The sequence below is a fragment of the Podarcis bocagei genome (assembly GCF_964188305.1).
Source record: "Podarcis bocagei genome assembly, chromosome: 1".
NCBI lineage: Eukaryota > Metazoa > Chordata > Lepidosauria > Squamata > Lacertidae > Podarcis > Podarcis bocagei.
In genome coordinates, this window is record NC_138125.1 from 42,651,677 (window position 1) to 42,666,904 (window position 15,228).

At 39.7% G+C, this 15,228-nt stretch overlaps 1 protein-coding gene across 1 annotated transcript in view; it reads left to right on the top strand.

Moving 5' to 3' along the window:
- Positions 1-15,228, top strand: part of RYR3 (ryanodine receptor 3) — a 280,012-nt gene that overhangs the window by 200,204 nt on the left and 64,580 nt on the right. The window contains exons 62-69 of the mRNA XM_081207175.1: positions 1,055-1,115; positions 2,043-2,281; positions 3,721-3,802; positions 6,559-6,689; positions 9,269-9,586; positions 11,893-12,133; positions 14,759-14,846; positions 14,977-15,069. Of these exons, the coding sequence (XP_081063301.1) occupies positions 1,055-1,115; positions 2,043-2,281; positions 3,721-3,802; positions 6,559-6,689; positions 9,269-9,586; positions 11,893-12,133; positions 14,759-14,846; positions 14,977-15,069 (1,253 nt within the window). The remainder of the gene's footprint in view (positions 1-1,054; positions 1,116-2,042; positions 2,282-3,720; positions 3,803-6,558; positions 6,690-9,268; positions 9,587-11,892; positions 12,134-14,758; positions 14,847-14,976; positions 15,070-15,228) is intronic.

Sequence of the window (15,228 nt, forward strand, 5' to 3'; positions counted from 1 at the left end):
GAAATTGTTGAATGCTTTTTAGCTAGTAATCATGAAAAGGATTTATTTTTTTTAAAGATAAAGTATCCCTGAACTGTCCCTTTGTAGTGTCCTTTCAAGCTCTCCTGCTGTCATACCCTGGGACAATTCTGTAAAAATTGTTTACGAGTCCCATTTCCTGCTTCTGTATCAACATACATCTGCTTTGTTTTCTGACTACGGTGTTATCAATAATATATTTAAGCAAATGCAGAAGAGCATGATAATATCATGCAAAGTACTAGGTACTACTGGAAGAGAAGTTTTAGTATGTTGTGGAGGAGCAATCGTAGCATCTTGCTAAGTACAATATACTATCCTTGCACAAACTGCACAGAAACTTGATAATTTGCAGAGTGGTGGTGGTGAGTTTCTTTGGTGGAGCTCCCACCGTTACCTAAACCCTTTTGGCTTCAACTCAGATACATTTCCCCCCATAAATGTTTTTTCAGCCAGGAGCTAAGACTATAAGACTCATGAGTGAGGTCCTTACTCACAAGTGTGAAGGGAGGGCGTGGAGGGGAATATGGGAGAGCCACTTACAAGAGGCTGAAGAAGGGAAATGCCAAGGAAGAAAGAATTCTGAAACTTCTCTTTGAGACAATCATAGCACAGAGCTGAGAAGGAGCATGGGTGAGATCCAGCTCCCTTCTACTGAGGCATTAGACCACAGATTGGAGCCTTAAAGGTGCAAGGCACAGATGCACATTCTGCACATCTTCTAATCTTTTGGATTTTTGGTTCCCCTGAACACTCTACATATTTTCAGATTGGCAGTTCTCTAATCAAAGAAATCCAAGTAAATTATGAATGGGGGGAAATATAAAAGGCAAGTAGAAAGGGCAGTCTACATGCTATCCATTAATCTAATAATTAGATGATGTAAGAAGAAAAATCAACAAAGATTCCAACTTTTGTTAAAATAATATTCGATTTCCCCAGCATAAGTGGGTTTAATAAATGTATTAATTTTTATTTTACCTTTTTAAAAGGAGAATTTAAAAGAGCAACACATTTCCCCATTCATTTTGAATAGGTAGTGATGCTGCTACAATGGTTAGCTGCCTACACATCTTAGCTCAGACACTAGACACAAGGTAAGTTTACTCCTTTTATCAACCTTATATGTGAACACTATTTCACCCAAAGAATTTTTTCCAAAAATATTTCCCCCTCCCCCCCCCCAAAAAAAATGAATTATTGGAACCAAATTATTTACTTCCCAGCAGAACATTTTTCTTGAAAGCTATGTAGTAACATATCCCATATACTGTTCAATTTAGGCTGTAATCTTATACATATTGGCAAATATGCTCACTGAATTTGAGGAGACTTACTTCTGAGTAGACATCTGTAGATTGTATGGTCAGGAGGTTTAGTTGAAAGCAAGGTGTAAAAGTGGTGAATTTTGCAGTACTTAAAATTCCTCATTAAAACTTAAGACTTGGTGCTGTTTTCATTTCCTGTAGAGGTAAATTTCAAAAGCAAAAGTAGAAAACGATTAAAAATATGGTTATAAAATTTCAGTTTTTAAAAGTAGTTCACTTCAGCTTTACTAATCTAGCCTTTTTAGCAATTGCAATCTAAGCAGGAGTGCATCCTCTATTTCCCAACCAGCACCCCTAGGTGGCATCTGAGTCTGAGAAAGAATCTGCAAATGTACACTGAGCAATAACTGAGAAGCAGAGGAAAGCCTCTTTTCCTGATACATGTGTAATGTTCGTATCCCTGTGCAGAAGCCTGCTAGAAGTAAGTCTCATTTCATAGCACCAGGGTAAATAATCTCACCATTATAGGACTTGGTGCAAGTGCACTAAAATTAGCTTCCTCGCCATAATTTCCTACATAGTTTCTTAGCATGCTTAATAAGAACTGTTGAATAGCCATGTAATTACTGGTATATGTCTGGTCAATGTAGACACCTATATCTCAAAGAAACAGACATTAATTGAGGAAGTCTTGATTTGCTATGGAAAAGTATAGGCATTTGATTTCTAAGTGACGTTCTATAAATTGTCCTGTAGAACCGTCATGAAATCAGGTTCAGAGCTGGTTAAAGCAGGACTGCGTGCCTTCTTTGAAAATGCAGCTGAAGATCTGGAGAAGACATCAGAAAACCTTAAACTTGGAAAATTTACCCATTCCCGTACACAAATTAAAGGGGTCTCGCAGAATATCAACTATACAACAGTGGCATTGTTGCCTGTTCTAACATCAATTTTTGAACATGTTGCCCAGCATCATTTTGGCACCGATTTGCTATGTAAGTCTTCTCAGTTTTATCTTTGATTTTCAAATATTGTTTCAGTTGTAACTAGGAATAAATGAGGATTCCACTGCTCATTCCAAAATGGGTCAAGGCTTTGCACTCAGCTGAAGTTGAAACCATGTTTTAGAAGTGTGCATTTAACTTACTGTCTTATTTATTCTAATATGCTATGAGCTATGGCAAAATCTGAAATAAGCTGCATTATATTTTCATTTTTAATACATAGATTCCATGGAAGCTGTATGGCAGCTAATATGCTTCCAGCCTCATATATTAATAAATTTTGAGCCCTTTGTGATGAATACAGGGATTTTGATTTCATTCAGGGATAAATTAACAGTAGCCTCCTGAATGTTGCTAGATTTTCATTCTAAGTGGTCAGTACATCCATTTTATTTATGGAGGATTGTCACATCTTGTCTGAGAGGTCTCCTGCAGCAGAAATACAAGTGATGCAGCTTGTCCCAGAATAGGATGCAGCGAAGGGTGGGAAGTTTGCCTATTGAAGCTTTGCCTGTTATTCAGTTGCTAAAAACAGAGGGGAAAGTTGTCAGCCTCATTAAGTACTTTTCCTAGGCAAAGGGTCTTACATCAGTGCTGGCTGAAATATACCAGGAATTGGTGGAGACTGATATCCTATCTTCTGTGTGGTTCACAGGGGCCATGACTGTTTGAAGTTAATTAAAAGACTCCCACTGATCCAAAAGTCTTTTACATCAGGTTCATAGGGACTGTGTGGGATGAGAGAGAGAGAGAGAGAGAGAGAGAGAGAGAGAGAGAGAGAGAGAGATGGGCCTTGTGATTAATTAAGACAGCAGTCCAATTTTAGAATTTTGTTAGGTCCAGGAACACATTGGATGGCATGTCTTCCATGAATCCTAGAGTCATTGATCCAGCACAGGCCTCAATTCATGGAAGGAAGGGAGGAAATTTTTATCAGTTATCTTTCCCACCTACAACCTTCTGTTCCAGCGAGCCCCCTAATCCTAAGGGGCAAGTTTTCAGTGGGATGCAGGGAAAAGAGCAAATCAATGAAAACCACCTTCCCCTTCTGTGAGGGGAGGACAGAAACACTCTTCCTGTGAGTGGAATTCTGATTACATGACCTTTGTATCCAGCCAAAATGGCTGCATTGGTATAATCATATCATTGTAGAATAGGAAAGGACCTCAAGCGCTGGCAATTCAGAAATCTCAACTAAAGCATCCCTGACAGATGGCCACCCAACCTTTGCTTAAAAACCTCTAAGGAAGGAGAGTCCACCACCACAATTTTATTTAGAAAATTATATAAAATTGAATAAAGCATTAGGAGAGTACTATATACAACAATTGGCTGTTGTTTGGGTAAACTGTATAAAGAGGTCAAAACATTCAATTTAAAAATATGACGTAGCTGAACATAAGTGTTTTCTTTTCTTTTCTTTCCCCCAGTAGGTGATGTCCAAGTATCGTGCTACAGAATTCTTTGTAGCCTGTACTCTCTTGGAACTGGAAAGAACATTTATGTTGAAAGGTACTTAACAGAAAAAAAGCTGAATACACTATGAAAAGTTGCTCTAAGCATATTGCTGAGTTAAGAGTGATTGTGCCTCTATAAAGCACACCGGTAACCTTTGGTAGCTGAAGCATTTCCTTACAAGCAAGCTAAACAATACCTTGTATTCTCCACTGGGCATTAGGACACTTCCAAGTGGGACTGTGTTGTCCTACTGCTCAAAGGCAGGAAATTTGGTTGCTCCAAAGGTAGTTGGTGTGTCCATCTCCCTTCAAACATTAGTTCACTTTCTTGTATTCAGAATGTATTGGGAAAGGCTTCTACAAGGCAGCCTTGAGGCCTGCAGTTCTCACCATGCCCCCTTTTACACTTCAGCCGCACCCACTTTTACATCCCAGGTTCTCCATGGGTCAATTCAGCCTTTGGCTCGATAGCCACTCTTGGCTCACTGGAAGCCAGAAATGTTTCAGTGAAATGTTGCTCTAGAGTGTTTCAGAACACCAGTGTGTCTGCAATTTTTTAAATATCAGTTGTGAAAAACTGAAGCGGGGGGCATACAAATCCAGACAAAATAAATGGTGGCAGAAATGAGACAGGTAGAACAGCTTGCCAGTATTAGCTTGCAAGTGGAAATTCACACAATTGTGGTGGTCACAGGACTCCCTTCTACATATTGAGTACATTGGTGACTGTCAGGGAAGAGAATGTAGTGGTAGACCACCCTTGCTTGCCTGGCTCCAACTGTGGGCCACGTGGGGAAGAGGCCAATTGCCAATCACTCGGCAGGGCCTACCAAGAGCTGGGACCAAACATGGTGTGTAAACAAGTGCTGCCATGCCTTCAGCTCCCACGTGGCTGCCTGTTAAATGTGCTTTGAAATGCTCTAAAGCCTTAAACGTACCAGTATTGCCCGCCTGTAAGTCAGGGTTGGCCCACCCATGAGGCAAGGTGAAGCGGCCACCTCAGGCGGCAGCAGATCTGACCTCTACAGAATGCATTGTCCACTGCTGCTACCGCCGCAGTGGCAACAATGGCTGCAGTACGTTCTTTGGAGGACAGATCCACCTCCTCCTTGGAAGCACCCCTAGTGCTGGCTTTATAACGGCCTCTTGACAAGTAGGAGGCACAGCTGGTTTCCTTCTCCCAGGAGAAAATGGCAGGGACGGCCATGTAGGGTCTCCTGGATCCTGCACCCGCCCAGTGAGATTCAGAGCAGGGTTATTTCCCCCTTGTGACGGCCTTTGATTCCCACTTTAACCATTGGGTAAGGTACGCAGGTGGCGCTGTGGGTTAAACCACAGAGTCTAGGACTTGCCGATCAGAAGGTTGGCGGTTCGAATCCCCGCGATTGAGATAGAAAGGTTTTGGGTTTTTTTTTTAAACTGCTTAGGTTTTCTCTTTCCCCTCCGCAGTTTGACAAGCCCCACACGCAATGAAAGAGATCATATTATGAGATAATTATTTGCAAGGCCATCTATTATTACCATCTCTCTCCCCTGCATCTAACTGCTTAATGAGGTTCCTTCCTAGATGTTCTGAACATTTTACTTTTTGTAAAGCAACTTATAAGTGCAGTTAAAACTTTTTTTAAAAAATAACCTTCTGCATTAACTGCTGATGTTAAGGAATTATTTCCGTAAGGGTTTTTTCCCCAATTCTGAGTTGACTTCACCTTCTGGTTAAACTGGCTGACATTCTCTTCAAGTGATTAAAATATTTTAAAGGGGCTACTCAATTTGAGATTTTCTGACCCTCAACAGTGTAAGATTGTGATCATCAAAATTATACTGCCGAAATGTAGAAAGCTTTGACTAACTAGGAGGGGATTTTTGTGTGTGGAAAGACTAAGCTCTATCCAGCTCTGGTACTGAATTTCTGGGCCAATAATTCTTTAATCACTATTTTAAAACAACAAAGTGTGTTGTTGTGGCATACTAAAGATCAACGATTTTGTTATGACAGAAGTTATCATGGACTCAAGTCCACTTTTCAGATACATGAAATCGTGGATAAAATTATATTGTGGGAGTCCAGTGGCAATGAGTTTCAAAAAGGTAGTGACTGTTCATGATAGATTAAATCTATGTTCATTGTGCACACCTTTTGCAGTAGCCGGTTAGTGATAATTGGTGGGGATAAAAGAGTTTTGTGGAGGAAAGGAAGGGCCAATGGGACCTATTGATACTGTGTCCAAGGGCACCCATTAACTTGAAGCCAGCCGTGCACCCTTGATCTCACACCCTTTTCTATTTTCTGTGGAAATCAGTACAAACAAAATATCAAGCCATAATAATGAATCCAGTTTCCTCCCCTTGCCGCCAAATTTCAAATCAAATAATATACAATTGGTTTATTAATTTGATCAAAATAAATCAATCTATTCATTCCAAAAGGTTATTACTAGTATTGAATACTGTAAGGTACAGAAACCTGCCTGTACCAACTAAGATTATGACTTGAGAGTGTGGCTTCATCTATTGCTCAAGGAAAACAATTTCTTCGACTGTTACTTTTGATTATCCACAATATGTGGTTGAACATGACACTGCCTTCCAGATTTAAATATACTTGCTACCCAATTATACTATCTAATTTGGAAACATTTTTGATAGGGAAGGACCGTTAAGAAAACATTGCAAACAGAAACTTGCTACTGATAAAATAAATGTAATGTGTGAACTGGATTTGAAAATAGTTACTTCAAATATATTGTGGGGTTGGTTTTTTACTTCAGATGTATTGTGAAAGAACTGATAGTGTTCTTTTGTTTACAGACAACGTCCAGCTCTTGGTGAGTGCTTAGCGTCTCTTGCAGCTGCCATTCCAGTAGCCTTTCTTGAAGCTTCTCTCAATCTTTACAATCCGCTGTCTGTCTTCAACACAAAAACTGCCAGAGAGAGAGCTAGTAAGTACAGTACTCTGCTACAAAAAGTTGGACTGAGAAATAAACTGCATCCTTATTGTCTGTTTTTAGACCTTTATTGCACTGTATTTGCAACTATCGTCATATATTTCCACTTAACTCCTTTGATAGTAGTGTTTGACTGAAATTGTTGGGGAAATGTCTTGGAATGGATATGTTTATAGCTTAGTTAAATGCTAAGCATTTAGCCAATTCGCCGTGCTATTTTATCTCTGTGCCAATTTAAGTGCATTTGTGAAATTAGGTAGCCGCACTAATCTATCTGTACATACTATATTCATACTTGACTTTTCATACAGCCACAAACACCCAGACATAATTCTGAAGATTGCAGAGGCTGGGGGGGGGGGGGAATCACGATTATACAAATGGTCAGGAAATTAAGTTTGGTTGTCTCTGTCACACTTTACACTCTCCATGAAAATCCAGCCATAGAAAACCTAAGGGCACATTTCATGAAAGTGGTTTTGAATGTTTAAAGTGACCCTGGATTACCATTATTCGCCAAAACAAAAACATTGGAAGAACAAGCGCTTTAAAGGGAGTCAGGTTGTTAAGAATTTGGAATGCAAGGAAATTTGCTAATAGAATCGCAAAAATTCTCTCTCTACTTTATGAAATCTTGAAAGGTCTGAAATATCATTCTGATAAAATCAAGATTTGGACTCTGCCGTTTGTTATCTTGTGATGCCTCTGCAATCTAAAACATTTCAGAGTAAACGTATTTCGGAGCAGGGGGTGCAGGAATACAATCTGTATGACACCTAAAGAATTTGAATGGGAACTTTCTGAGGCTCCTCTTTCTCCATGGCTATTGTTGCTTCCAGATTGGGATGGGGGGGGTGACTATCCATCAGTGTTATCCAAGCCAAAAATTATCGTTGGCCAATTGCTTCCCTTTCCTCCACTCCCTGAAGCAAAGTAGGAGCTGAAGAAGCCCTCCTATGGGAAAGAGGCAGGAACATGCTGGCTTTAGCTGATCAAAGCAGAGAGGCTTAGAGCTTTGCTTCTCAACAGCAGTTGATGAAGCCCCCGGCCCCCAAACTTTATTTCCTCTGGAAAGAGAGATGAGGGGTATCTTGGCCTCAGCTGCTGGTGGGTGGCAGTGTTCATGATAGTGGTGAAGAACAACAACACTCAAGGAAGCCTTGCTGATTTATCCTGATGTGGACAGGCACTCAGGGCACCAGGACAACACAGCAGTCAAGTGATCCTCAATCTTCCTCACAATCTTTGAGCTAGGAAGGCAAGGTGATCATTCCATAGTTGGCACAATATGCCTCACCCACCTCCTGCAGCTTCAAAGTTGGGAAAAAGGCTGGTTGCTTATTACATAGTCAAAGGGTGATGCCACACACACCATCCTAAGTACAATGACCATAAATGTTAAAACCTAAGTGGGTAGCAGAAGCCGATCTGATATTTTATAATTTATCTGTTGTACAGTGGTGCCCCGCCAGACGAATGCCTCGCAAGACGGAAAACTCGCTAGACGAAAGAGTTTTCTGTTTTGGAGGTGCTTCGTAAACGAATCTCCCATGGGCTTGCTTCGCAAGACGACAATGTCTTGCGAGTTCCTGCTGGTTTTTTCCCCCTCCCCCCTTTTTCTAAGCCGCTAAGCCGCTTATCAGCTGATCCAATCAGCAGATAAGCCGCTAATAGCGCTACTAGCGCTAAGCCGCTTATCAGCTGATCCGATCAGCAGATAAGCCGCTAAAAGCCGCTAATAGCGCTAATCCTTCAATGGGCTTGCTTCGCAAGATGAAAAAAACCGCTAGACGAAGAGAATCACAGAACGGATTCCTTTCGTCTTGCGAGGCACCACTGTATTTGATAAATGCACTGCATTTATAGAAATAAAGGTTCAGTTCGTTCCATTATTGGAATGGAATTGATTTTAGAGTGTGTGCTGTTATTGCTTTAAACTGTTTTGTGTAATTGTTTGTTTTTAATTGTTTTTAATTTGCAATTGTTTCATATGTTTTTTATTATATTGTTTCAAGGTACAATTGGTGATTCATAAATGAAATAATAATAACATTAAAACCTTTTTCAATTGCTTCATGCCTATTTAATCCACTTCCACAGAATGCAGTAAACGTAAAGCCATCTTTAAAGGAACACGCTCATCTTTTGTTCAACTGTACTCTAGTTGCTAACATGCTATTATTTTTCTGGCATATAGTATTCTGGCAGCACAATCATTTATGCCACAACATCCTGCTTTGTGTAGATTTTTTAAATGGCATAGCATTCAGTCATGTGACTCCACAATAATCAGAAGTAGTACACATTGTAAACACAGGTTTACAACATTATCTGATTTTGAGAGCTAGGCCCAAACTGTTATGGAATTAATAAAAAGCTCCATGTAAAGCATGGAACCAAACAAAAAACCATTGCTATTGAACAGTAGAGGGAACTAATGAATCATGTTTGTATCCGTGCAGAATCTGTCAGAGTTACGGTGGAAGTAAAATGATTTAAATTGTGCTTTAGCTGTTTTAAGCATTAAGTATGTTAACCACCCCAAAATTATTGTTATGTGTCATAATATGAAGTTTTAGGTATGCCTGAAACCGTAGAAGAAATGTGTCCAGAAATCCCTCACTTGGATGGCTTAATGAAAGAAATAAACAGCTTGGCAGAATCTGGAGCCAGATATACTGAAATGCCACACGTGATTGAGGTGATCTTGCCCATGTTATGCAACTATCTATCATACTGGTGGGAAAGGGGGCCTGAAAATGCTGAAAGTACTGGCCCCTGCTGCACAATTGTAACTTCTGAGCATCTCAGCATAATACTGGGGAACATTTTGAAGATCATCAACAATAACCTGGGGATAGATGAGGCAACTTGGATGAAGCGAATAGCAGGTACCTTGTGGCAAATTTCATTTAAACAACTGATTACTAGAGCTGTTTTATTTGTCAACACCAACAAAACATTAATTCTCCAATAGTTGTACTTTTTTTACGAAAGCTTTCTCCCACAGTCAGATTTACATTTTAGAATCAATGTCTTTTATTAAATTAGTTAAATGGTAAAAATCTCAGTAAAATCTAAATAATATATGCTTGGTTGGTTCAAAAATTGGGGGTCCTGCATTCCTGAACAAGTACCTGGTATCATTATATGTTTGGAAATCATTTTTAATATCTGTAGAGCTAGGAGAAAATGCTATCCATTAATTAAGCGCATGTAAGTCTCCCTGAAAACTCTTGTGGCACAGACCTGTCCTGTTTTTAAAGCTACAAAATGAATGGATACATATATGAAGAGTTCTCATGGTTTTCATTTGATTGCATCAGATGTGGTCCACAGCAGTCAGGAAAATATTTTCATCTTTCATTGAGACAAAGGCCTAGTTTAGTTGTAGTGTTACCACTTTTTAATTTTACATTTTGTGGGTTCTCCAAAAGAAAACTCATTGAACCATCTTAAGAAGAATGAACAACAGGTTGATGCAGTCAGAGCCCGGCACTCAGAGATGCAGATATTGTATGTTGCTGGCATGGTGGAGAAGAGCAGAAAAAGAGTGTGCCCAGGCAGGGAGGATATATAGCTACTCCCTCTTCCTGTCAGGGTACAATGGGAGTGTTTTTGCAGAGTTCTCTCTAGCAAATTTTACAAGAAGACTTTGTGAGCCTCAGCCCTATCATGTGACTATCTAGCAAATCATGAATTGTTGGTTTGACTGCCTTTAAATATCCAACAGTCCAATTGGTTACTTACATGTGGCTTGGTTAAGCCACTTGATAGTTTGAGTACACTGTTTCACATATACAACATTTTTAATGAAAGAACCCACGATCAGATACATAAATTCCCTGTCTTGAGGCAGGATTGCTATATATTTATTAAACATGTATAATATTTATGCTTATTTATTTAAGCAAATTCTATGGTGTTTTACATAGCCAAAACAGATCTCTAAGCAGTCTACAGCATATCTTAAACCAGGCATAGGCAAACTCGGCCCTCCAGATGTTTGGGGCTGCAACTCCCATCATCCCTAGCTAACAGGACCAGTGGTCGGGGATGATGGGAGTTGTAGTCCCAGAACATCTGGAGGGCTGAGTTTGCTTATGCCTGTCTTAAACCATCAAATGCAATATTACAATATGTTGTGATGCCTGAAATTTGGTGAATGTCAACCTGCAGGTGTGACCACTGACTATCCCAGACAGATTGTCTGGATTTCTAAAAACTCAGAGATACACAAGTGAATGTCATCAAAATATAATGGTTAGAATTGACACTTGCTGATAAGTAGGGAAAATATTTCTGGACATTCCCCAAACTCGGCTGTAATTGTCAGCATTCATATGTGTATGTGAATATTCATCCAATTCTTGATATCAAGCGTAACCTAATATAGAAGTATTTCTGCCTGTATACTTTCAGGTAATACATAATCAGGCAGATATGACTTTAGACTCAGTTCATATATAACAGTGAACCATGGTCAAAATAAAAAAATTCCTTCCAGTAGCACCTTAAAGACCAACTAAGTTAGTTCTTGGTATGAGCTTTCGTGTGCATGCACACTTCTTCAGATACACTGAAACAGAAGTTACCAGATCCTTCTATATAGTGAGAAGGTGCGGAGGGGTGTTACTCAGAAGGGTGGTGGGAATGGGAGATTGGCAGATTTTGACTATGGCAGACCAACACGGCTACCTATCTACTACTGGAACCAGTGAACCATGGTTTATTGTTATGTTCATGAGCCTTGGTCTTGTACAATCCCTCACTATCACATGCAAGGATAAGAGATTTAAATCTCCTGTGTCTCATTTGAAACAAACAACGATTTGCTGTTGCATCCAAACTCTCCAAACTATAGTTTGTTCAAACCAGTTTGTTAACATGCCAGGATAACAAACCATTATCAGTACAAACCACCAATTGGTGAGTTCTGGGTGCATCCAAAATTTCAGGTCATTTCTATACAGAGACAAGTTACATTTCCTCCCCAGAGGAGTGGGGAGCACACGAGCCCAAGATTTAAGTCAGCCCGTGCAAATTACAGGAAAACATGGTTTGTTGTTGCATTGTACTGACGTCTACAGTCACAGTGCTATTATGAAGCTAAACTAGAATGAATGCATTTGTTACTTTTTACAGAGTAACAAAGTATGTTTAAATGTATATTTATAGAAATGTGTTTTGTATATAGTGTATGCTCAGCCAATCATTAGCAAGGCCAGGCCGGATCTGTTGAAAAGTCATTTTATCCCAACACTGGAGAAACTAAAGAAGAAAGCCATAAAGATAGTGATGGAGGAGGAACAACTGAAAGCAGACAGTAAAACGGATACCCAAGAAGCAGAACTCCTCATTCTAGATGAATTTGCAGTTCTTTGCCGCGACCTTTATGCTTTTTATCCTATGTTGATCCGCTATGTGGACAACAACAGGTAGGAGAATCTGTAACTAAATGGGATTAAATGATTTTTGTATTTATATCCTGCGCCTCAACATAAAATTTATGTTCCTAATTTTGCTAACAATAAAACAATATAAAACTAAAAATGGAAAACTACCTAAATGGTTAGTTTAGTTTAAAACAGCAACAGTCGATTCAAATAGATAGTAAAACCAAAACTGCTCTCCTCCTCCTGCCCTAAATTTTGTTATGGACCACCCCAACCAAGCTCTGCTGTGTGGTGTGAGATTCTAGGGGTCTTGGCACTTAATCAGGATTGGTGTTTCCTTCAGAAAAGTTAGGCACAGAGGAGACTGTAGTGTCTTTAATATATATGATTTTGTTTTCACATAACTTGTTCCCCAAAGGTAATCTGGTTTCTCTTCAGATCGTATAAATCTTTTGTCTTTTACAAAATAAAAAGGTCCCCCTAGACCCAGTTGAAAGGCAGATAGTTCCTATCTAGGCCATACAATTCAAGGTCATTTCATGGATCAGCAAACAGTGTTAACTAATGCCAGCAAGTGGAATGCAAGTGGAAAGTTTGATAGCTTTGACACCTGACACAAGGAAGAATAGACTGCTTTCTTGAAAAAATCAATAAGGAATAGAAGAAAGTGAATGTTTCTGACCTCAAGCTTCACTAAATTTAGGTTAGGCAGGGAAAAGAACATGTGAATGATTGCCTTAACATTAACTTTAATTCTGTGAAGTACCAGAATAAAAACAAGAATTAAATATGTTAAAGATAAATGAGAGTATAAAAATGGCACAGCCACAAAAACAGTTTAATTAAGTCGTGTCTGCTCTCTGCTTCCTGATACAGCTTACTTGTAACATTTTTACAGTTCAGAATATTTTAGTGTTGTAAAATTCTTATGAATGTCTAAAGGTATTTAAATGGAAGAATCAGCAATGCCCATTAAAGTATAAAATCATTTTCTGACTTGAAAGCTTGAATCCAAATGCTGCGTGGCAGTTTAGACAATTCATCATCAGCAAGCACACATACATATTTAAATACAGCACAAACTTTTTCTTAAGCCATATCTGTTTTAGAGACAGTGTATAATTCTAGGGGAAGAAACATTCTAGACCACTTTATTCATCTTATAAAGTGAGCTATATGCCCTGGAAGATGATACCAAAATGAATGTGCAAATCATTAAAGTGGCCGCAGGAATTACTATCAGTTCTGTTACAAAAAAATCTGCAGATGTTCTTGCTACAAAGTAAATCTAGTTGTATCAGATAGGGTGGTGGTTTTATGAAAATTGAATACAGGCAATGACTGATTTAGGTGCATCCAAATGACATGTGATCATGCATGTGTAGACAGTGCTGAACCTGGAAGTAGCCCCAAAATGCCATTAAGAAGTCACAAAAGGGGCCAGAACAGGGGCAGACTGGGCTTACACATGTTCCACCAACACATGCTGGCGTCTGGAACATAACCCCCACATAAAAAGGATTGCCTGTACTTTGAATTGTGATACATGTCATAAATAAATCCTATTGGTTGAATTGAACTTGCTTTGGGGTTAATGTGTATAGGTTTGCAAAGGCTTCAATACTCCACAGGCCGTAGAACCTCCAGATGATGCTGAATTACAGCTCTCATCATCCCTGGTCATTGGCCATGCTTGCTAGGGCTGATGGGAGTTGTAATTCAGCAATGCCAGGAATATCAGCAGTTCCCCACAGCTGCTCTACACACTTACTTGGAGGTATGTGCCATAGAACTGAGTGGGCAATAGCCAGTTAAACAGTTCTGCTCACTCAAGCACTTTGGCTGCACAATGAAACTTTCTCTCACGCTCCCAATGTGTCCATCACTTGCTCTCTCAACCTGCTCTGGAGGGTTGGGTGAACTCCCAGAATATATTTGTGGTGGACATCTGGGGAGAGGAAGTTCAGTTGCAGAGAACTTAGGCTAGTAGTTTACTTGGATATTGCCCAATGAAACTGATGAGTAGAGATGCCTCTTGATGTAAAAGGTAAAGGTAAAGGTACCCCTGCCCGTACGGGCCAGGCTGCCTCTTGATGTATTAGCCCATCAATAAAAGGGAGTAGTGAGCATCTTTCCAACACCCAGAAACACACAGTTTCACACTGCAGTATGGTGCTGCAGCGGGTGGCGCTATGGGTTAAACCACAAAGCCTAGGGCTTGCTGATCAGAAGGGCGGCGGTTTGCATCCCCGCGATGGGGTGTGCTCCCGTTGCTCGGTCCCTGCTCCTGCCAACCTAGCAGTTTGAAAGCACATCAAAGTGCAAGTAGATAAATAGGTACCACTCCGGCGGGAAGGTAAACGGCGTTTCTGTGCGCTGCTCTGGTTCGCCAGAAGCGGCTTAGTCATGCTGGCCACATGACCCGGAAGCTGTATGCCGGCTCCCTCGGCCAATAAAGCGAGATGAGCGCTGCAACCCCAGAGTCGGTCACAATTGGACCTTAATGGTCAGGGGTCCCTTTACCTATGGTGCTGCTATCATACTTTTCAGAAACAAAGTGCAGGAAGAAGCAATTGAAAGGGGAGTAGTAGGACTGGTAATGTTCAGTATAGAACGTGTTGAAATAATACTGTAGTCTAATAAATGTATTTTGGTTTTTTTGTTTAGATCAAACTGGCTTAAGAAACCAGATGCAGATTCTGATGAACTTTTCCGAATGGTAGCTGAAGTCTTCATTCTCTGGTGTAAATCACATGTATGACAAAGATTCCTTTTTTTCATTTTTATAATACACATATTTAGAAATGTTATGCATATCTATAAATATCACCGACCTGTTTCTCAGCATTTATGTAAACTGCATTTTGGTATTATATTTATTTCAGAATTTCAAGCGAGAAGAACAAAATTTTGTTATTCAGAATGAAATCAACAACTTGGCATTTTTGACGGGAGACAGCAAGAGTAAGATGTCAAAAGTAAGTCAGAAAGTATTTAGATTGGTCCAAGTGTATCTGCTAAATTATTTGTACTTTGTAACAATGACACAGACTGTAGCAAACTGCATTTCTTTGCCGATAAGTTTAGAAGTAGTTGCTTCTTAATATGAATATCAATTGTATTTACCATATATTGTC